Here is a 22534-nt window from a genome sequence, read left to right on the forward strand (position 1 = left end):
CCTCTTCTCGGTATCCACAGAAAAAAGTAAACATCCAAAACCACCTTACCTGATACTTCTCCTCCAGCTCCTGATACTTGACCCGCAGTTCCTCAAGCTCGTGATCTTTCTGCTCAATCACATTCTTCAAATCCTTTTCCAGTGACTCGAAGTCCGAACTTCGCTGGCTGGATTCCGTCTGCAGTGTGATCAACTGTACGAATGTGTCCTCCTTGGCGGCAAAAAGATCATCCTTTTCGGCATTCAGTGTCGAAACCTTTTCAGTCATTTCACTCTGCAGCGAGTCGAGCATGAGTAGGTCTTCCTCGTGGATTCGGTTGAACTCCTGTTCCTGGGCGGCCTTGGCTGCTTCGAGATCGGTGTGCCGTTGTTGCAACGATTCGTATTCCCGTTGTAGATGGTCCAATTTGTCCGCCAATTCTGTTGAGGAATTTAAAATTATCATATTAGAACCCCGATTTCATTTACGAACCAAAGTCAAAGAACACCGTCGGGTGCAAAACTCACTCAATTCGATAGTGTAAAAGTGTGCAGACATGCAAACAAGAACGTGAACTTCAAATAAGCACAATCTAGAGAACCACAAAAGAAGCATTAACCCTACCTTGTGCCTGTTGAGCCTTCTGGCTGACGCTCTGCTGCAGTGTTGCCTCCTCCTTCGTGTGCTCTTCCGTTTTGATATGCAACGTCGCCAGCTTTCCCAGCACATCTTCGTACTGCTGATTCAACTGCTCCCGCTCCTGCTGAATCTCTCCCAGGCTGCTCTCCAGAGCGCCTTTCTCCGCCTGGAGCGTTTCCTTTTCGCTGTGGAATGTCTTCAGTTCCTCCTCAACCCGTTCCTTGCTGATGTGGAGTTCGGCAATTTCCGCCTGCCGGTTGGCTTCCATCTCTTCGTACTTACTCTGCAGGGTTTCGTACTTTTCGGATACGGCTTTCAGCTCTTCCACGACCGCTTCCTGTTCCCGTCGGGCTTCCGATGAACTCTGCTGCAGTTGTTCTTCGACGACGGACTGCTTCTGCTGGATTTCGTCCAGTTGGACTCGCAGTTCCTCTCTGCCCTTGGTGGCGTCCGATGCGGCCTTGGAAGAGGCGGCTAGCTGCTTACTCACTTCGCCGTGCTGTTGCCGGAGGGAGAAACGGAAGACTGTGTTAGAGAACTTCAAAGAAATGTTTTTTTTTTGTGTGCTAGCGATACCTCGTCAATGGCTACGTGGACTACTTCTACAGAAATACGACAGAATTTGGAGCATAGGTCGTTTAGACAGCCCAAAAACGTACTTCGGAGGATGGTCAAAATATCTGCCAAACGGAAATTTATTGTGGAAATGCATTCCATGGTGTAGAATTTTAACCGGACTACTGAGTTGAAAGTTGAGCTGATTGATTCAAAAAATGTAGTTTCTATGAGCTGTCATGTCGGTTGGTGCGTTTATTACAATGGAACTGTCGTAGTTTAATACCTCAATTAGACTCGTTCAAGTATTTGATTCACAATTCTGATTGTGATATATTTGCACTCTGTGAAACTTGGCTTTCTTCTGAAGATGAACTAAACTTCCACGGTTTTAACATTATCCGCCTGGACCGAGATGATTCATATGGTGGCGTTCTTTTGAGGATCAAAAAATGCTACTCCTTCTATAAAATCTAAATCCGAATAATTTTAGGCATTGAAATTGTCGCTTGCCACATAAATGTGAAGAACAAAGATCTTTGCATAGCTTCTGTATATTTACCTCCAAGAACTTCCATAAACCACCGTCAGCTTTGGAGCTCAGTTAATACCCTTCCACCTTCAGTTCTAATACTGGGCGATATGAACTCACACGGTACTGGCTGGGGCGAATCATACGATGACAATAGAGCGGGTATTTTCTATGATTTGTGCGACGATTTCAACTTGACTATCTTGAACACTGGTCTTGACATATCTTTGTGCTCTAACTCACTATTATTAGATTGTCAGTGGAAGGTTTTCAATGATCCTCATGATAGTGATCACTTACCAATTATTATTTCAATCAAAAGTGGTCGTCTAAAAACAGATCAGTCAGTTCCTTTTGACCTAGTGGTATTGATTCTACCGATCCTCTACCACCATTGGACGAGTATCGTTTCTTTACCGAACTAATCTTCAAAAGCACATTAGAAGCTCAGAAACGACGTGTTCCAAGTGCATCCTTCAAAAGTAGACACGCCACCCCTGGATGGGATGACGAATGTACAAAGTTGTATCTTGAGAAATCCGATGCCTTTAAAGATTATCGTAGACATGAAAGATCTGAGCTTTTTGAAAAGCATCTAAGGCTTGAAAAAAAGCTTAAAAGCTTACTAAAAGCACAGAAACGAAATTACTGGCATAGTTTTATCCAGCGACTTTCTACACGCAAACCAAAAATCTATTACAATGAATGTTAGTTCCGTTTCCTATCAACCTCTGTTCATGAACATCGCCACGAATGTTTTATTTTGTTTTCTATCTACGCTTTCGACTATACCAGCAAGCTTGTAGAACGACGCACATTGTAGAACATTGTAGAACGACGCACACACTTGCCTCGAATCTCTCCAGCAGAAAAAGCATACGAAGTCGAGTATGCGAGAAAATGAGCGCTTCATGTTTTTTTTTCATGAACCAAAATTTAGGAGCATGGAGAGAGCAGTGGCACAGGTCTTTGATCGCAACGTTCGTGGTTCGAGTCCAGTCGCGGCAATCTGTTTCCTTTTTTTTTTCGACATAACTAATTTCACTCACTAATACACTCTACATTTTTCGGTCTCCAATTTTCTTGCATTGGACCGCAGCTAGGTATAACGCATCCTCGGTTCATGCGGTCTCCACTAACATCCTCTGATGATGAATCCCACATAATTGTAAGAGAATCTTACATCCCCCGGTTGGGTGTAGAGAAACCTCGATGGCAACGCTTTGGATAAAGGCTCATCTTCCAATGCGAGTGAAGAATAGTCCTCCCACTGGATATTCGACTTCGCTAAAAAGGTTTGTCCAGACTCTGTACCAGCACAACCAACTTTACGGGATACAGCCCGAAGTAACGGCTAGCTGAATGAACCATCCACAATGCTGGAATTTCATCAAATAATTCTGCTCCGTGAAGCGATATGATCAAATTCGACCTTCTAAAAACCTCCCCGATATCGCTAAAATACGATTACTCAACCTATATAATTCATTTATGGAATTCAATATGGAGACAGGTTAAAGTAATAGCTATTCAAAAGCCTTGGAAACCAGCGTTTGGTTAGAATTCTTACCGTCCGATCTTTATGTTATCATGCCTGAGAAAATCATTAGTAAAAAATGATCCCATCAAGACTTGACCATTGGGTTGAATCAAAATACCTACGTTCAAATACGCAGTTTGGTTTCCGAAAGAGTAAAGGAACAAACGATTGTCTAGCGATGTTTTCAGCTGATATTCAACTGACCTTTGCGCACAAGGAGCAATTGGCTTCAGTCTTTTTGGATATTAAGGGCGCATTTGATTCTGTTTCCATAGACATACTGTCAGACAATTTGCACAGTGCAACGGCCTATCAGAGGCCGGAAACAGTTGGAGCCTTTGGGGAACATTGTTTGACACCGACTATAGAGGATGATGAATAGACTTCTGTAGTTTGTTTTGTGTGAATTGCAGCATTATTTGAATTAAGGGTATTAATGGGGTCTAATTAACTGCCTCTTTCTCTTGAGCACACTGTAGAACCACAGACAAACAGACCCAACTTTTTAGATAAGTTTTTCTTGAAAACATATACCTCAGAAACGACATCTCTCGGGTTTCTCGTTTAAAAAAAGCATGCTCATTAAGTCACACACAATGTTGCATGCAAGGTAAAAAATATATAGAAACGTCAAAGTGATCCGATGCCAATGCAGCAGTAAGTAGTTCGCGGAAATAATAATTTTCAAATCAATCAATAAATGCGCTAACGATGATCCGGATTTAAGTGTAACGTCTGTTTATCTGTGTTAGAAACTTCTTCTTCTTCTTCCTCGCATTTCAAGCTTATTGCATATCGCATATTAGCTTATTGCGTGTTCTCAACTTAGTGTTCTATAGATGCACTTCCACAGTTATTAATTGAGCGCTTCCGATGCCTGTACCATTTTTGCATTAGTATAATTGTGTGGCAAGCCCAATCATACTCTATATGCCCAGGGAATTCGAGAAATTTTCCAACCCGAAAAATTCCTAAACCGGACCGAGCATCGAACCCAGCCACCTCCAGCATGGTCTTGCTTTGTAGCTGTGCCTTTACCGACTGAGCTAAGGGTGTTAGAAACTACATTTCGTATTTTGATATATAAGTGAACTGCTGGTCTGAGTTCTTACGTCAGTAAAACAGCACGTAATGTTGTGCATAACTTCAATGATAGTTGTCCAGCAGTGCTCCCATTTCATTTACATCAATCGTATGCCGAAAGGGTGCCGATGGATGTGCCCAAACTGTGCCGATTATAATTTCGGCACAATGTGCTGAGTGACTAACCCCTTGATAAAACGACTATTCTTTCAGTTCTTCAGTATGACTCTTTTTGCTTCCTCTCAGCAAGAAGCAGCCACCTAATTAAATTGGAACACAGTCAATATCGTTGTTTACGTATTGTCCTTGGCTGTATGCATTCAACACACAATATGAGTCTAGAGGTTCTAGCGGGAGTAAAACCCCTGCAGAACCGTTTCTGGGAGTTCTCATTAAGAATATTGATTAAATGTAGTGTCAGTAACAACCTTGTGATTGAAAACTTCGAAGAAATGCTCGAATTGAGCATCCAGTCTAGATTCGTGCGAATCTTTCTTAATTATATGTCACCAGATATTAGCCTTCCGTGCTATAACCCCCTTCGTGTATGCTTTACTAACTACATTTCTCCCATTGACTATGATCTCTCCATAAAACAGTCTATTCCAGATCAACTTCGACTTCGACTTCTCAATTCCCCGTATTTTTTGCTGAAAAGTACCAACAAGTCAATTGCAATAGAAGATTTTTCACTGATGGATCACGCATTGATGAATCCACTGGCTTTGATGTGTTCATTGAATACTCAGCCGCCTTGCATAAACTTCAGGAACCTTGTTCCGTTTATGTTGCTGAGCTGGCAGCAATCAACTTCGCATTGGGGATGATTTCCGATATGCCCATAGACCATTACTTCATCTTCTCGGATAGTCTCAGTTCGATTGAGGCTATTCGGTCGATGAAACAAGGTAGGTACTCATCTTATTTCCTTTCAAAGGTAAGGGAACAGATGAGTTTGCTGGTCGAAAGATCATATTTGATTACCTTTGTATGGGTCCTCTCACATTGCTCAATCCCAGGCGATGAGAAGGCAGTTCGCATCGTGCTGTCTTGCCGTGCGGATCTACTTGCTTTTTGCTGAAGGAAGTGTTACCATAGAGGTAACTCTAAGACCAGAAGGTCCCGAAGAAACGAGCTCAACTTTTTGGCTCAGCTCTGGTACTATCTTCGGTCCCAAGCTAATCGATTCACCCCTCGAAACATAGGAAAATCCACTAACCCCTCATTTTATCTGTCAAACTTTCATAGCAAATCAAAACAAACATAGTGTAGTACTGGAATTTATACTATAATGGGGTACGTTAATCGATTTGCTTGGGACCAATAGGCTAGTCAAGTAGTGAGCCAATTTAAAGTCGATAGTTTCGTATTGATTGTTGATGTTACTACTACCTAAAGCTACAACAAATTTAAACAGCACTTTTCAGTGCTCAACCTGTAAAATTTCTACCCTGTTCAACTCTTTTTCCTCTTCGATCCTTGTTTGGACCCTACCCGAGGTAATCTTTCTTGGATATAGATTTGGAAAATTCCTCTTCGATCCTTCAGATTCTTATAGTAATCTGCTTGGAAGTCGATTTGAATAATTTACTGCCACCATGGCGCCTAAGCGTAAAAGAAAAGGGCAAACTCTTGATGAAATAAATTTGAAATAAAACCCTTCTGATGAAATAAATTTGAGCAATCAATTTGATTTGCTCACGGATGATGATTGGGGCCTCCCTTAGCTCAGTCAGTAAAGGCGCAGCTACAAAGCAAGACCATGCTGGAGGTGGCTGGGTTCGATTCCCGGTCCGGTCTAGGAATTTTTCGGGTTGGAAAATTTCTCGACATTCCTGGGCATAGAGTATGATTGTACTTGCCACACAATTATACAAATGCAAAAATGGTACAGGCATCGAAAGCTCTCAATTAATAACTGTGGAAGTGCATCTAGAACACTAAGTTGAGAGCACGCAATAAGCTAAAATGCGATAAGCAATAAGCTTGAAATGCGAAGAAGAAGAAGAAAGAACGGATGATGAGAATGATCCATCATCCAGGAAAAATTCTAGTAAACTTTCCCGGCTTAATGCCAAGAAGGAAAAGATTCCCCTATTGTGATAACCAGTTCCGATTTCCATACTCTTCGCATGGAACTTTTGAACTTCGTGAAAGTTAAGTTTTCACTACAAATTGGACATCGGGGTGAATGCCGTGTATTGGCTGAAACCTTGAACGGATTTAAATGTCTTCTCAAGTATCTTACTGAGAAGCAGCACACATTTTTTACTTACGACACCAAAACTGAACGTGTGTTCAACGTTGTCATGAAAGGACTGCCCAGTGGTGAATCCCTGGATCAGATCAAAGATGAACTGACAAAATTACTTGGAGTTGTGCCACTCCAAGTAATCAAAATGAAAATGAAATCCCGCCTGGCGATTCGCGCAACGGGATTTCTAATGATTTTTATTTAGTTCACTTCAAGTCTAGTGAACTAAACAACCTTAAGGCCTTGGCAAAAGCTAGCCTTATGCTCCATGTCCGAGTGAAGTGGGAACACTTCAGGAAGACTGGAGGATGTTTCCAAAACCTAGATGGGGTCACGGAACTAAAAATTTGCTACATGCCAGCTAAATGCATGAATTGTGGTGATTCCTTTCACGCAAAGGCCGTCTGTCCTGTGAAAGAAGATCCTAAGAAATTTAAATGTTCAAATTGTGGTGAAAACCACAAATCAAATTTTTGGGAATGTAAGACTCGTAAAGTGATCCTACAATGTTGTTCTAAGCGATAGGTAGGAAACGCTCCACGTTTCCGACCAGGTACAAATTCCTCTGCTGTTAACAACGGTCAGCGAGGAACAAATTCTACATTCGTACAAATATCACTCCTGCTTAAAATTCTTCATCTGTACCTACTCCCCTCGCTGCTAACAATGTTCAGCGAGTTAATGGAGCTATCTATACTGCTATTGCAACGGTTAGAAATCAAAATACTAACCAAAGTAATTCTAACGGAAATTTTGACAATTTTGACTTAGGAAGCATTACTGCCCCTAAAATGGAATTTTTACAGAAATCATTAATTGACATGATTTCTGATATGCTTAAATCTAACTCCATGTTTGATGCTATTCAAACTGGAGTAAAATTTGCTAATAATATGACTTTGAAATTCAGAAATGTATTTTAAATCATTAAATATTTTAAATTGGAATGCTCGATCTCTTAAAGATAATGAACACGAGCTATTTAACTTGTTGAGAGTTCATAACGTGCATATTGCCGTTATAACTGAAACGTTCCATAAACCTGACCATAAGGTTAAGAAGGACGTAAACTATTTCATTTATAGAAATGATCGTCTTGATTGACCCTGTGGTGGCGTTGCCATCATTGTTCATAGACGAATCAAACATAGAATTCTTTCTTCATTTGAAACCAAAGTTTTTGAAACTTTGGGAGTTTCTGTTGAAACAAAATTTGGACAACTTACGTTTATGGCTGCCTATTTTCCATTCCAATGCGTAGGCCAACAAAAGAATTTTCTCAAGGGTGACCTTCAGAAACTTACCCGTCATAGGTCTAAATTCTTCATTATTGGTGATTGTAATGCAAAACACTGCTCAATAATGCTCGAAGCAATTCCAATGGTAATATTCTGTTTGATGATTGTTCTGCAGGTTATTACACTATTCAATATCCAAACAGCCCTAAATGCTTTTCTTCAGCAAGAAATCCTTCAACTATTGATTTGGTCTTAACTGATTCATGTCAACTTTTTAGCCCATGCTGACTTCGGTTCTGATCACCTTCCAGTAACTTTTGAAATATTCCAAGAAATAATTTCTAATCCCAACAGCTCTACATTCATTCAGTGTTCACTCGGCTGTCGACAAAAGCAGGCCACTCTCGATGTGTGCTACGCGATCGTCTGTTTTCTCGGCAGCAACCATTGTGTGGTCCTCCTCATTGTTCTTCATCAGCAGTTCTTTCGGTCGATGCGTCGTCGACTTTGGAAAGCAACCGTTTCGTGATGAGTGTGTGAGTGCTGACCACGTTTTGCGTCCATTGCTGCAATGGACGCGCTCTGACCCTCGTTGGCGTACAACAATTTGCCATACAATGAAACTACTGGAAGCGGCTCCAGTTCTGATGGAGGAGGCTTTTTGGATAGCGGAAGATAATGTGTTTATTGTGTTGTACCTTTTGACTATAGTTTTAAGATGTATTGTAAAGTGACCAAGAATCCTCGGCTCTGTAAAGTTAATTCGGTTGAGCCTTATCAAATAAATTAATAAACAAAAAAAAAAAAAAGCTCTACATTCAATTACCATAGAGCTGATCGGGAGTAATATCGAACATTTATGGAATGTAACTTCGATCCAAACATTCCTTTGCAAACCAAAGATGAAATTAATTATGCTCTTGAATCTCTATAGTTGAAGCAAGAGCTGCCTCAGTACCAAAATGCGAGGTTAAATTCGATTCAATTATAATAGACGACGATCTTAAGCTCTTAATCCGTCTTAAAAATGTCCGTAGGAGACAGTATCAAAGAACTCGCAATCCTGCCATGAAAGTTATCTGGCGGGATTTGCAAAAAACAAATTAAAAAGCGACTCTCTGCCCTGAGGAACAAAACTTTTGAAAATAATGTTTCTAAATTACAGGGCTGGTAGCGAGTCACTTTTTAGTGACTTGGTCACTTTTTTCAAGTCAGTCACTAAAAAGTCTCTTTTTTAAGGCCAAGTCACTAAAGTCACTTTTTCTTGTAATAAGTCACTATTTACAACTTTTTTTAGTTGTGAATTTTTCTGGATAAAATTACCTGAGTTTTCCAAGATCTAAAAAATATTCAATGTCTTGAAGTTTCGTATTCCATGTACAAGTTCAAGATATTGAAATTATTCAAAGTGCCAGAATTAAGTAAACAAAATAAATGATTTATTTCAAGCTCGTAATAAACTTTATGAAAGATTAGAGATCTTCAATGCAGTCCCATCAACTTTACAACAATTGTAGGAACTTTGGAGAAGTTCTGAGGAATGAAATGCTGAAAATGCTGATAATTTCAGTGAAGCTCTATAAACAAACTGTAGGAACGTAAGAGAATTTAACACGCTCAAAATATGGGAAACTCCGGGAGAATTTCTGGAAGGTATTTTAAGTATAACACACATGGAGATTTCAAGAACTAAAAAAATCGAAAATTTAGTTAAATTGATAAGAGAACATTAACAAAGTTCCATTAACTTAAGAAAAATGTGTGAACCTTTAGCAAGCAGCGATATCTTCAAGAAATTCCAGAGAACTCCTAATCAATTTAGATATTTTTAGATAGTTTCATGATATTCAGCGAAGTTCCGAGTACTTCGAGGACGATCAGATAGCTTCAGAATACGACTTACAAGGAGTTCCATGGAATTATGGGGTATACCAAAAATTCTATGATTGATCCGAAAACGTCAGAAGCGTCAGGGAATTAAGAATATATATTAGAAAATTTGCCGGATTATTAATCAAATTTAGAGAATTTCAGGTAAGCATAGATAAGTTCAGGGAAAATTAGCGAGTGTTAATAATGGTTATAATACTTAAGGAAAATTGTTGAATTTCAAGGCAAATCTATTAATTTCAGTAAAGTTGTGGGTTTTTAAAAAATACTGACCAGTTCAAGAACCTCAGAGCAGTTCCGTTAACATGAGAGAAGTCACATAAACTTTAAAGAACTTCAGCGAATTGTTAAACCTTTACAGGAGATCCATGATCGTTAGAAAAATTGAGGAAACTTTAGGAAGTCCTATAAAGTTCAGGGAAGTTTGAATTTGATGAGAAGTATTGTGGGCATCAGGCTACAAAAGAACTTTAAGGCAGTTTCATTAAATTCAGGAAAAAATTGAGAACATTCAAGTAGTTCTGAAGCTCTCAGAATAGTCCATTCCATATCCAACGGAGATTTCAATTCCTCAAAATTTCGATGAAGCTATCCTCCGATATTTTTTTTAGTTTTCCTCGGAATTACCTTGAAATTCACCACAATTTGAACCCTTTGGAAAGATTCTCCGAATATTCATTGAATTAATTTCCGATTTCCTTTTGAATCTCACTCCTTTCCTTGGCATTCTACTCACCTCGAAAGTCTCCTAAGAATTCATTGGCATTTCTCCTCACAAATTCCTTCGATTTATTCTCATAATTTGTTTGGCAAACTCACCTGAATTTATTTTCCAAATTCCTTTGAAGATGTCCTGGAGTTATTCTTAGATTTAATTGTAATCTTCCTTTTATTATTTTAATACAAATTCCAAGGACTTATGCTCTGGATTCGTTTTCTACCACAAACTTTATGAAATTATCCTCAGAATACCCTTGGAGTTTTCATAAAAATTTACTTTTAATTCAATTAAGGGTTTCTTGAAATTCTACTCAAAACTATCAGGCTTCACATGAATCCTTAGAATTACCTTGAAAGCAGATAGAATTTGAGCTTTTTTGAAAGATTTTTTTCCAGAACTCCCTTGGAGTGAGGTTGTTAGAAATAATAATAAAATTACACGAGCCTTTAAAACTGTGCATGGAATTTGACTCCAGATTCTTAAAACTTCTTGAGGTATTATGGCTTTTGTGTGCCATGATAACGACTACTTTTCTTCTCTTAGATCACTTTTTAGTCACCATTTTAACAACTATAAGTCACTATTTGGTCACTTATTTCTTTAAAATGGTCACTAAAATCACTATTTTTGACAGCAGTGATCACTACCAGCCCTGAAATTAGACCCGAGTTCCAAACCCTTTTGGAAACTCACAAAAATTTTGAAAACACCTCAAAGCCTATTCCAGCGCTTAAAGAAGGTGGTAAAATTTTGATCACAAATTTGGAAAAAGCTCAGAACCTTGCTAAGCAATTCGAGAGTTCCCATAATTTCAGATTGGGTCTTATTAGTCCTATTGAGAATAAGGTTGCTTGGGATTATCTGAATATTTTCTCTCAGGAAATATTTTTCATGATTCCTGGGGGACTGATTTGGAAAAAGTACTATAACAAAAAAAGTTTCATAAATTGATAGCTTTGAATTGGAATTTTGTCTTTCTTGGTAAAATTATTTAACAGATGTTTCCATTTGGCATACTTTCCTGATAAATGGAAAAATGCAAAAGTTGTTCCAATTTTGAAGCCGGATAAAAATCCAGCTGAAGCTTCTAGCTACCGTCCAATAAGTTTGCTTTCTTCAATAAGTAAACTGTTTGAAAAGATAATTTTGAATAGAATGATGCTTCACATCAATACGAACTCAATTTTTGCAGATGAGCAGCTGGGATTTCGCCATGGGCATTCAACTACTCATCAACTCTTAAGAGTTACCATTTTAATTCGTTAAAACAAATCTGACGGCTGCTCAACTGGAGTTGCTCTTCTAGACATAGAAAAAGCATTCGACAGTGTTTGGCATGAAGATTTGATTGCTAAATTGAAAAAGTTTAATTTTCCACTTTACATTATGAAATTAGTTCAGAATTATTTAACTGACAGAACTCTGCAGGTAAATTATCAAAAAATCCAAATCTGAACGACTACCTGTTAGAGCAGGAGTTCCTCAGGGTAGCATTCTTGGGCCTATATTGTATAATATTTTCACTTCGGACTTCCCTGATTTGCCTCAGGGCTGCCACAAATCTTTGTTCGCTGATGATTCAGTCATTTCCTACCTAGATCCTTCCAATCGAAATTGTTATCCATTAACCTTGAGCCCGCCACGAGTAATTGGTACCCAATACTAACCTAGAACTACTGCTGTTTAAAATGTAAATTCAAACACTACTGATTTTTGGCTCCGTAAAGTGTCAAACACGACTGAGCTTAGTAAATAAATGAACTAGTAAAAAAATGCCGGTTGGTCGGCAGCATTGCGAGGCTTTTTTTTGCGCGTCTACCGAACGAGGAACTACTAAAAAAACATCTGCACCTAAATCTAGCATCATTTAGTTCAACGGCACTTCCACTAGCGATCTACAATTCTCCACCTCCATCACCTGTCTGAAGCAGTTGATCTTGTATTCATAAAACTTGGTCTACGAGCCGTGTTTTCCAGTTGGATGATTTCGAAATCGTTCCATCCACAATCACCATCACGATCACGATCAGCACGTTAGGAACGTAGACGAAGGGTGTCCGGTTACGTCGTTGAACCAAACGGTCCATCATAGATCGTCACGACGGACGTTCAAGGAGATCACCCAACCATAAAAACACAACGAGTCAAAAGCACGCGGGAAAAGTAAAAGTGATTGTTTTTGTTTTCGGTTCAGATCCAGATCGATTTTCCACACGGTGCGTGGAGCCGAAAACATGAGAGGAAAATTTGAAATTAGAAAAAAATAACAGCATTTAATCGTCGGGTTGCATGCAGAAAAAAAATCAGGTAAAAACAAAACACATAAAAAGTGAAATGAGGGTGAGAGGCAATAACCAAAACAGATGATTAAATCAAATGATTCCTCACGCCCATTAGACACTTTCAGTTTCGATCGATATAATTATTTCTGATAAATCCTTTACATCCCCCCGCACCCCACGCTGAGACTAACCTGTCGAAGCAGCTTGACGTGCTCGTCTCGAATCTGGCTGTACATGGTCTTCAGCTTCTGGAACTTTTCTTCACTCGCTTTGGCCCGTTCTTCCTCGGCATGGGCTTTCTCTGTTGGAACAAAGTGGAAAGGAAGATATGGGAGCGATTCCGTGAATATATGAATATGAGTTTGTGAACCGAATTGTAAGTTTATAACCTTGTCTCCATGTATCAACATTGAAATTAAAATTAAACCTCTTCAAAAAATGTTAATGATTTTTATGAAAATGTCATGTCGTAACAGCTCTAAAAAATGCTATGGGGCAAGATGGTCACTCTTATGGGGCGAAAATGCCATATGTCTAAAATGAAATGAAACAGATAAATGTTCATTTATAAACAACAAATTACTATTCTTAGGTATGCCAGCAACCGCTTTTATTGTTTATTCCACTAAAATATTGACTTAACGATATTTTTTTTTACCCAAAACCTTTAAACCATGTGCGTCAAAGAATTCAAATAGAAACTATTTTATACAGTTTGTTTTGAAAAATGCCATAACCATAAATGCCCAATTGTGCTAATTTCTGAACATTTTCGTACAATTGCATAAATGTAGGGGTGGCACTCTTGGCCCGTATAAAGTGTATTTTTAGGAATATAATTTTTGAAGAATTAAAGAAAATATTTATTATTTTTGTGTTATTAATGTTTCAATCAACCACCAATAGTGACGTCCAAATGCAGAAATTGTGAAAAAAATAAATAAATTGGAAATTATGATTCTTATAAAAAAAAACTTGCTTGTCAAAACATCAACACAAAATGATTTGTTGCATTTTTTTCACAACTTCGATTCGGACAGAACTTTTTAGAATGCTTCATAGGAATACCATGCATAGATTCATGGTGCGTGAATGTTTTCATTTTCAAAATATATTGAGGGTGGCACTCTTGCCCCGGGTGACCTTCTTGCCCCTAGTTCCCCTAATAGCCGCAATCAATATGGGCGCCGGATTTGAAACTCACGCTCCAAGGTGGGTGCCGACTGGGCCCGTAGCTCCAGTTCCTCCTTCTGAATTCGCAAATTGGCCACCATGCCGCGGGTTTCCGTCAGGTGCGAGTTCAGCTGAGCGATCTGATCTTCGAGCCGGTGCTGCACGTCCCGCTGTTCGATCGTGAGCGACTTGGCGTAGTTGGTAAGCCGTTCGATCTCCATCTGCAGGTGCCGTATCAGGTCGTCCCGGTCCGTGAGCAGGCGTTCCAGTTCCAGGACCTGGTGGTTCGGTGTGGGTGTCGCCGCCTGATGGACGTTGTTGTGATGGTGGTGGTTCTGGGGCAGTTCCGGTATCGGGGGAGCTGCTTCCGCAGTGTCGATGAGGCTTTCCGAAGCGATGGATTCGGTGTCCTGGTCCATGGGGTCGGAATCCGGCATGACGACGACCGGGGCCTGGTAGTTGCCGAGATCGCTCTGCTGTTCGAAGTTTGGTGGCGCATCGGGGAGTTTCGGTACGGTGATCAAGTTGACAAAGTACTGCAGGTTGCGGGATTGGTTGTAGAAGGATTTGAGCTGATGGAAGAGCGTCCGGAAGCGCTCCCGGTGACCGGTGAGCAAGTCCGAGGGAAGGTTGGCGTGCAGCTTGAACATGATGCGCACGACAAAGTCGTACAGGGGGTTGGAGTCTTGGATGCAGGGGATGAGAGGAGCGAGACGGCACTGGCCGGCGGACGTCATCGAGCTGACGCAGAACGTGGTGATGGAGTTGAAGACTGGAATGGTTAGGTTGGTTGGTTAGAAGGTGTGGAGCTGGACTGCTGACTGCTGCTGCTGCTGCAGTGTGGGGGAGGTACTTACTAGTGGCTTGGAGGGCAATGATGTCGTCAAGGTGGTCGAAGATTTCAACCGCCATTTGGAAGCTTTAGAAAGGTAGAATGAAATAATTTATTATGCCAGAGAAATGTAATAGTTCTTTAGGGTGTCTTGAAGGCCTCTAAAAGTTGCTGACGCACAATTATGTCCTAATTTCGGTACGGTATTAACTTCTTCGAAGCTTGTCAGAAGAGGCTCCTACGGAGAGCTATTTAGCTGAATCGCTTCAGTATTTGTTTAATTCAAAAACTTACTCAAGAAAAGACACATCCCAATGAACAATTCAGTGCCAACATTTCAAAGGGGCGTAATTGCATTTGTAAACAATGGCTTTAGCCGTCAATTTCTCGCGAATAAAAGCTCACTTATGAAAAATAATGACACTACCAGATAGAGGAATGTTTTCTCTACCAGCTAGCATTGTTATTTTGGAGAGGTAAGATTTCATTCGCGAGAAATTGACGGCTAAAGTCATTGATTACAAAAGCAATTTCGCCCCTTTGAAATGTTGGCACTGAATTTTTGGCTTACACAGCTATTTTTTGCCGGTACCTTCGACCCCCGGTAATATGACCGTTTTTAATCTGAACACATTTTAATCTGAACCCTGTTAATCTGCAACCTGGTCTATACAAGGTGTGGAGATCTAGCCTTGACGTATGTGTTGGTAGCGCGGAAAATGTAAATTTTGCGGGAGACGATGGTGACGACGTCATAACACTCGAAAGCAAATTTGCGAAATAAGAAGTAAAACAAATTCTAGCTATTTTTGCATGATGATTGTGCTTGATTGTATTCTTTTGTAAAGTCGCCGGGAAATATCAGCTGGCGACTTGATATTTTATGATAACTCTTCACTTGAAAACAGCAAAAAATCACAAACAGGCTGCTTTTTCATGGTATATACAATGTGATAATTAAATAATCAATAGATTATCTCAAGATTTAGTGGCAGACCATTCATAAATTTTGATAACATACATAAATTTTATAATCCATATTAAATTTCGTTTCATTCAAGTCATGCTTCTTCTTCATCTTTCCTTTATTTATTGCGTTCTCTGTTCCGCAATCTAGTGCCAATCAAGGTGACTACATATAGGTGTTCTAATGTGTCAAATTCATGACTCAGCCATGTTGGATTTTTGTATGGGACAGAGACCTTTTTTGCTTACAATTTGCTCTAAAACCACACTTTTCCCCCCGAGACCTCCTCGCCTATATAGTGGCAAAGCTGTATCACCATTTATACACCCACCATGGTGCCAATCACCGACGGACATCGATTGCCATCCATTGACGGCAATCGAATGTGCAGGAAGGCAGCTTTCACACCTGCGTAGGATATCGCACGTGATCAGAGATTTTTATCCCTCAGAAAAATCCCACCGACCTCGGCTGGGATTGAATCCAGACCCATTGGGATGAGAAATCAGTCACGCTCACCACTACACTACCGGCGCCGGCTTCATTTTGACAAAAAAAAAATGTTTCATGAAATTATGGAATAATAAGATATTATAATAATATTTTGTTTGTGTAAGCAACTTGAAAAGATTGTGGAGTTTGTGCTTCACACATAATACCAGCCAATGTTGCTGCATGAGAGTCGCAATCAGTGATGCAAAATATCATGACACTCACGTGACACTCGTCTACGCATAAACCGACTATCGCTGACAGAACGTTTTGTCACGCATTGAGAGGTAGAGCAATGGCAAACAACAATCACCAGTAAAGGCTCACGCACATTAGATCCGGATCGGACGCGTTGCGGCAAAGTGACAGCTAAATCTATTGTCTAACTGTCAAATTTACGTCAACGCAACGCAAACGGATCTAATGTGCGTGGCCCTTAAGGGTCGCTGCTCATAGGCAAAACATAACACTCGCTGCTGATTATGTAAAGCACAACGAAAACAGTGAAGACTTCTGCAGTACGATGATGAGAAAAAGCGGAACGACAGAAGAAAATGAAAACAATGCCTACGCATTTCAAGTTCGTCTCGGCAGGCGCGACTGTGTGAGTTACAAACAAAGCAGGCAATATTAAACGGAAGCTGTTGGGCTCACTCACCAACACACTCACATAATCAAGCAATGCAGGAACTGCTTCAAAACGAGCACAGATGTTTGTCATGATTGTCGAGAATGACCAGATCGGTGATGGATCACAACCGAAGATGACATTCACCAGTTGCTTTTTACTTTTTTCGTCAACTTGATGGATGGTCATGGAGAGAGCTTCGACGCTAGCTTTGACGAGCATATTGATAGGAATGTACAAAGCGTTACTACCATCATCTGTTTGACGATTGTGATTGTGATAGGTTGCAACTCTGGTCGCAATAAGCGATTTTGTCATTTATCTCACCCACTCTTCGCTCTTCACTCTTCGCGAAGAGGTGATCAGATAATCGCTCATTGTGGATCTGTCAAAGCTAAATGTGCAGGTTTTATGTGTCAAACACAAACTTAAAATCTTTTCTTGTTCCTTACACATACAAAATACCATCATAATATCTTATTATTCCATAATTTCCTAAAACATTTTTTTTGTCAAAATGAATGGTTGGTATGATGGACAGTAGACTGATGCAAATTTTGACATTTTCGCTCCACAGTGCTCATACGGTTCCAAATCGGGTCTTGATTAGTCTCCCAAAAATTGAACTCATTTGCAAAGAAACTGACTTGGCACAAACCATTTGAAGTTTATATGGAAATTACCATGGGAAATCAAAACTTTTTGTTCATTGTCTTTTTATCTTTTTCCATATTGCACTGTTCGAAAATTCAAAAGCTATACTTATGGAAAATTTTCTCAGCTTCAACTTAGCAGAATATAGTTGTTGAGCCAAACGTCAAATAAAATAGTTATTAATTGTTTAAGAGATGGATAATCTTATGGCATGATCGAGCAGCTGTTTTGTGAGCAACACTGTATCTTGCAGTGTGATATAGTAGCCATGATTTTTGTCCTCTATTCCAAGCGCCAGAAACACCAATGTTGCCTGCTGAACAGTTGATTGAGCATAATCGTAAGACATAAGTGGCTTTAATTATTGATAACTTTTGATGCTTACATTATATTGAAAAGTGGTTCAGGACAAAGTTGTAGCTCAGTTATCATTTTTTAAAGCAGAGCGATATGGTAAATTGTTAGATGGATATGAACAAAACATTTGGTTTTCCTATAGTAATTTCCATATAAACTTCAAATGGTTTGTGCCAAGTCAGTTTCTTATCGAATGAGTTCAAATTTTGGGAGACTAATCAGGACCCGATTTGGAACCGTTTGAGCACTGTGGAGCGAAAATGTCAAAATTTGCATCAGTCTAATGGACAGTATGGGGCTATAAAGCTATGAAAATCCGTAAAATCCTTGCAAATATCGAAAAAAATAAACACCAAATGGAATACAGCCTTAGAACCTTCAAAACCCCCATTAAGTCAAGCAATCAACCGTCCTATACTCACTAGAAATTAATATCCCCGGCTCCGATCTGCTCCAGCTCGCCGGGCTTCAGCGCCAAGCTGCCCGGTATCCTCGGGTTCCGATCGTGAAACTCCAGCTTTGTGACCAGCAGCTTGGTGTAGTGTTTGATGCAGACGCCGTAGCCATCGTTCAGGTGTCCCCACAGCTTGCCCGCCTCCGATAGCATTCCCCGGTGTCGCATCGAGTGCTGACAGCACAGTGGGTGCCCTTCGCGGAGAATCTTGTGTAATAGGTGGCAAAACTTCCACGCCACGATCCGATTGTCCTGGATCGGTTGCCGGATGGCGATGGCCCAAAAGGCGTGCCCTCCCTTGCTGTGGAACGTCCCGATAATGGCCGCTCGGACGTGTTTGACCTTGATTGGCATCTCCTGGACGCTCAGCGCCTTGGAGATACTCATGGTCTGCGGAGAAGGATAGCAAAACAAAGGCAGTAGCGTTAGAATTCGATGTTTGTCGATGTTGTTCGCGATGATTTTTAGTGAAATCGCGTTTGTTAGTACCCAAACACCGCTCACACGTGCATTACTCACCAGATTGTAGTACTCTTTATCGGTTAGCGACATCTTGTGTGTGATTTTGTAGTTTTCTTAAATATGTATGTACAATTATCTACAACTTTTCCGAGCCTTAAAGTACGATTCACCTAACGATTAAACATTCAATATGGCCACGATTGTTCATAAAGGAAATGCTTCCTTCCTAGTGCTAGTCGCAGACGCCTCGCGGTTATCACCAATCAATTAGCGAAGTCCGACTTCGAAACGAATCCACAAATTGATGTGATTTTTGTTCGGTAACGGTCTCACACGTATCGAAAGTAAAAGCCGATTATCATCTTATTGTATGACCCCTCGGATTTTCGATGTTTTGTTGTTGTTGTTGTTGTTACCGGCTTCCACAGTGCTTCCTTGTGTTTCTATTATGTTTGCTGTTTGCTAGTGATACCGGGCAGTGCGTAACGTGATTTACGATTGTTTCGGTTTCATCACAACTTTATTCCGTCGATTAAGCTAAATTGTAACGATATTAAAAAACAACAACAAAGAACAGTGCAACAGAAATAGTATAATAACAGGCTGATTGATTGGTCCGTGGCTGCGCGAGGTTTTATAAATTGATTTATGGCGTCTGGTTCCGGCACTTTTTACAATTTTTTGATTTCATGCAATCTGAAATGGAACGTAAGAAAGATGGCAAAGATGGAAATTTTGCGATACATCGTTAGCAGATAAGGAAGACCTAAATGCCCCCCCCCCACTCTAATGTTACAGTGAACTGATTTTACGGTTGGTGTGTGTGCTTTTCAAGGTTATGAGACGAAATAATGGCTGATAAAGAAAACAAATGCACATTTTTGTATGTTCCCAAAACAACAAGAATCTGTTTTAGAAGAAAATGCAGGTAAATCCATCGGTTTTGAACTTTTCCGGAGAGATCGTTCAACGGCGAGGCAGTTTTGAATTAATTAAGAAAGTTTTTTCTCTAACGCTGGTCCATCATTTGGACGCGGCACTCATCGGGCTACAAAATGGTGAGTTGACAACCTGGAAGGAGCGGAATACCAAGCCCTGGTTCCTACTTCACGCCTACCCGAGTCATATGATAACAAAAGACTAGCTGGGTGGCGTAGCCTGAGCAATGTTGCCAGTCCGGCAATATCAAAGTGAAGAGTTGCGACGCGAACACTGGCGCGGTAATCATAGTACCAACAATCAATACGAAACTAACGATTTTAAATTGGTTCACTATTTGACTAGCCTATTGGTCCCAAGCAAATCGATAAACGTACCCTATTCTAGTCAAAATTCTAGTACTACACAATGTTTGTTTTGATTCGCTATGAAAGTTGGTGAATCGATAAGCTTGGGACCGAAGATAGTACCAGAGTTGAGCCAAAAAGTTGAACACGTTTCTTCGGGACCTACTAGTCTTAGAGTTACCTCTATGATAGTACGGTGATAGAGGAAATGCTTCACCAAACCCGAGCGTCTGTTCACCATGGAGGTGCGGCTCAAAACGGCGTCTGTTCTCCATGTTAGGAGCGTGAGACTCTAAACAGAGCTGTGCACGATGGTCCCCCGGCGAGACAGGGGGTTGGGGCAGGCCCAACAAGCCGCCCTGGAAAAAACATAAAGTTGCAAATACTGAAGAAAGAAATACGGATCGGAACAATCGGCACAGACCTACGCGACGAAATAAGGACTATGATTGGAAACTCGGAACATGGACTGCAAATCGCTCGGCTTCCCGGGCTGCGATAGGTTAATCTATGACGAACTTCAACCACGCAACTTCGAAGTCGTAGCACTGCAGGAACTTTGCTGGACGGGACAAAAGGTATGGAAAAGCGGGCATCGAGCGGCAACTTTCTACCAGAGCTGTGGAACCGGCTTTGTAGTGCTGGGTAAGATGCGCCAACGTGTGGTTGGTTGGCATCCGATTAACGCGAGGATGTTCAAATTGAGGATTAAGGGCCGTTCCTTCAACTACAGTATCATCAACGTGCACTGCCCACAGGAAGGGAGACCCGACGACGAGAAAGAAGCGTTCTATGCGCTGCTGGAGCAGGTGTACGACGGCTGTTCGCAACGGGACGTCAAAATAGTCATCGGTGACATGAACGCACAGGTAGGACGGGGGCAATGTATAGACCGGCAATCGGGCCAAACAGCCTGCATGCCGTATCGAACGATAACGGCGAACGATGCGTGAACTTTGCAGCTTCTCGTCAATATTGAGCAATTACGGGACGCCGGAGTTGCCCAGGACTACGCGCAGCAGCTGGAAGTTGCACTACCCACGGAAGAGCAGCTTGGCGCAGCTTCTCTTGAAGATGGCTGGAGGGACATCCGTTCAGCCATAGGTAGTACTGATGCAGCGGCGCTAGGTACTGCAATCCCGGACCGAAGAAATGACTGGTTTGACGGCGAATGCAAACTGTTAGTAGAGGAGAAGAATGCAGCACGGGCGATAAGCTGCAACACCGCACGAGATTGAATGTGGAGCGATACAGACAAGCGCGGAACAGGCAAAAATCGGTTTTCCGAAAAAATAAGCGTCCCGAAAAGGAAGACCGAGATCGCGAAGCGATTGAAAACCTGTAACGCGTAAACGACACACGGAAGTTCTACGAGAAGCTAAATAGTTCGCGCAAAGGCTATGTTCCGCAAGCCGATATGTGCAAGGACTTGGATGGTAACCTTCTCCCGAACGAGTGTGAGGTGATTGAGAAGTGGAAGCAGTACTATGACGAGCACGGTGACGAGCAACGATGAAGCAGCAGAAAACGAAGGTGGCTCGGCAACAGACCTTGGACCACGCGCAGAAGTCGACAGGCTACCGGCCCCTGATCTTCCAGAAGTTGAGGAGGAGATCGGTCGGCTGAAGAACAACAAAGCAACTGGTGTTGATCAACTACCAAGTGAGCTATTAAAATACGGTCGTGCATCGGGTAATTGCCAAGATTTGGGAGGAGGAGATATTACCGGAGGAGTGGATGGAAGGTGTCGTATGGCCAATCTACAAAAAGGGCGACAAGTTGGATTGCTGCAACGACCGCGCGATCACACTGCTGAGTGCCGCCTACAAAGTACTCTCCCAAATTCTATGCCGCCGTCTGTCACCATATGCAAGAGAGTTCGTGGGGCATTACCGGGTGGGATTCGTGGCGCGATTCGGCAGGTTTTTTTCTCAATCAATCGAGATCAGCTATGGCAGATTATGCACGAGTACGGATTTCCGGATAAACTGACGCGATTGGTCAAGGCGACGATGGATCGAGTGATGTGCGTTGTTCGAGTATCGGTGACACTCTCGAGTCCCTTTGAATCTCGAAGGGGGTTACGGCAAGGTGATGGACTTTCGTGTCTGCTATTCAACATCGCATTAGAAGGTGTGATCAGAAGAGCTGGGATAGACACGAGTGGCACGATCTTCAGGAAGTCCATCCAGCTTCTTGGCTTCGCCGATGACATTGACATCATGGAACGGAACTTTGAGACGATGGCGGAAACGTACTTCAGACTAAAGGCTGAAGCTAGCAGGATTGGACTTGCCATCAACGCATCAAAGACAAAATACATGAAAGGAAGAGGTTCTAGGGAAGACAATGTTAGTCTCCCACTCCGAGTTCAGATTGACGGTGACTGTCTACAAGACGCTGATTAGACCGGTGGTCCTCTACGGCCACGAGACCTGGACTATGCTCGTGGGAGGACCAACGCGCCCTTGGTGTTTTCAAACGGAAGGTGTTGCGTACCATCTACAGTGGAGTG

General features: G+C 41.3%; 1 protein-coding gene across 7 annotated transcripts in view; it reads right to left on the reverse strand.

Annotated features, from left to right (window-relative positions):
* Window positions 1-22534, reverse strand: part of Hip1 (Huntingtin interacting protein 1) — an 82967-nt gene that overhangs the window by 14645 nt on the left and 45788 nt on the right. For 3 of the 7 annotated variants that reach the window (XM_065234027.1, XM_065234029.1, XM_065234028.1), the window contains exons 2-9: window positions 18791-19429; window positions 18240-18661; window positions 14745-14806; window positions 13919-14659; window positions 12906-13015; window positions 12351-12389; window positions 605-1118; window positions 50-420 (exon numbers count right to left, since the gene is read on the reverse strand). In XM_065234027.1, the coding sequence (XP_065090099.1) occupies window positions 50-420; window positions 605-1118; window positions 12351-12389; window positions 12906-13015; window positions 13919-14659; window positions 14745-14806; window positions 18240-18661; window positions 18791-18823 (2292 nt within the window). In that variant the 5' untranslated portion in view covers window positions 18824-19429. The remainder of the gene's footprint in view (window positions 1-49; window positions 421-604; window positions 1119-12350; window positions 12390-12905; window positions 13016-13918; window positions 14660-14744; window positions 14807-18239; window positions 18662-18790; window positions 19430-22534) is intronic. The other 4 variants (XM_065234030.1, XM_065234025.1, XM_065234024.1 and 1 more) reach the window with 2 other exon arrangements.

This window comes from Ochlerotatus camptorhynchus, unplaced genomic scaffold, assembly GCF_037179485.1.
Source record: "Ochlerotatus camptorhynchus isolate MF236.1 unplaced genomic scaffold, CSIRO-AGI_Acam_v1.1 ptg000428l, whole genome shotgun sequence".
Classification (NCBI taxonomy): domain Eukaryota; kingdom Metazoa; phylum Arthropoda; class Insecta; order Diptera; family Culicidae; genus Ochlerotatus; species Ochlerotatus camptorhynchus.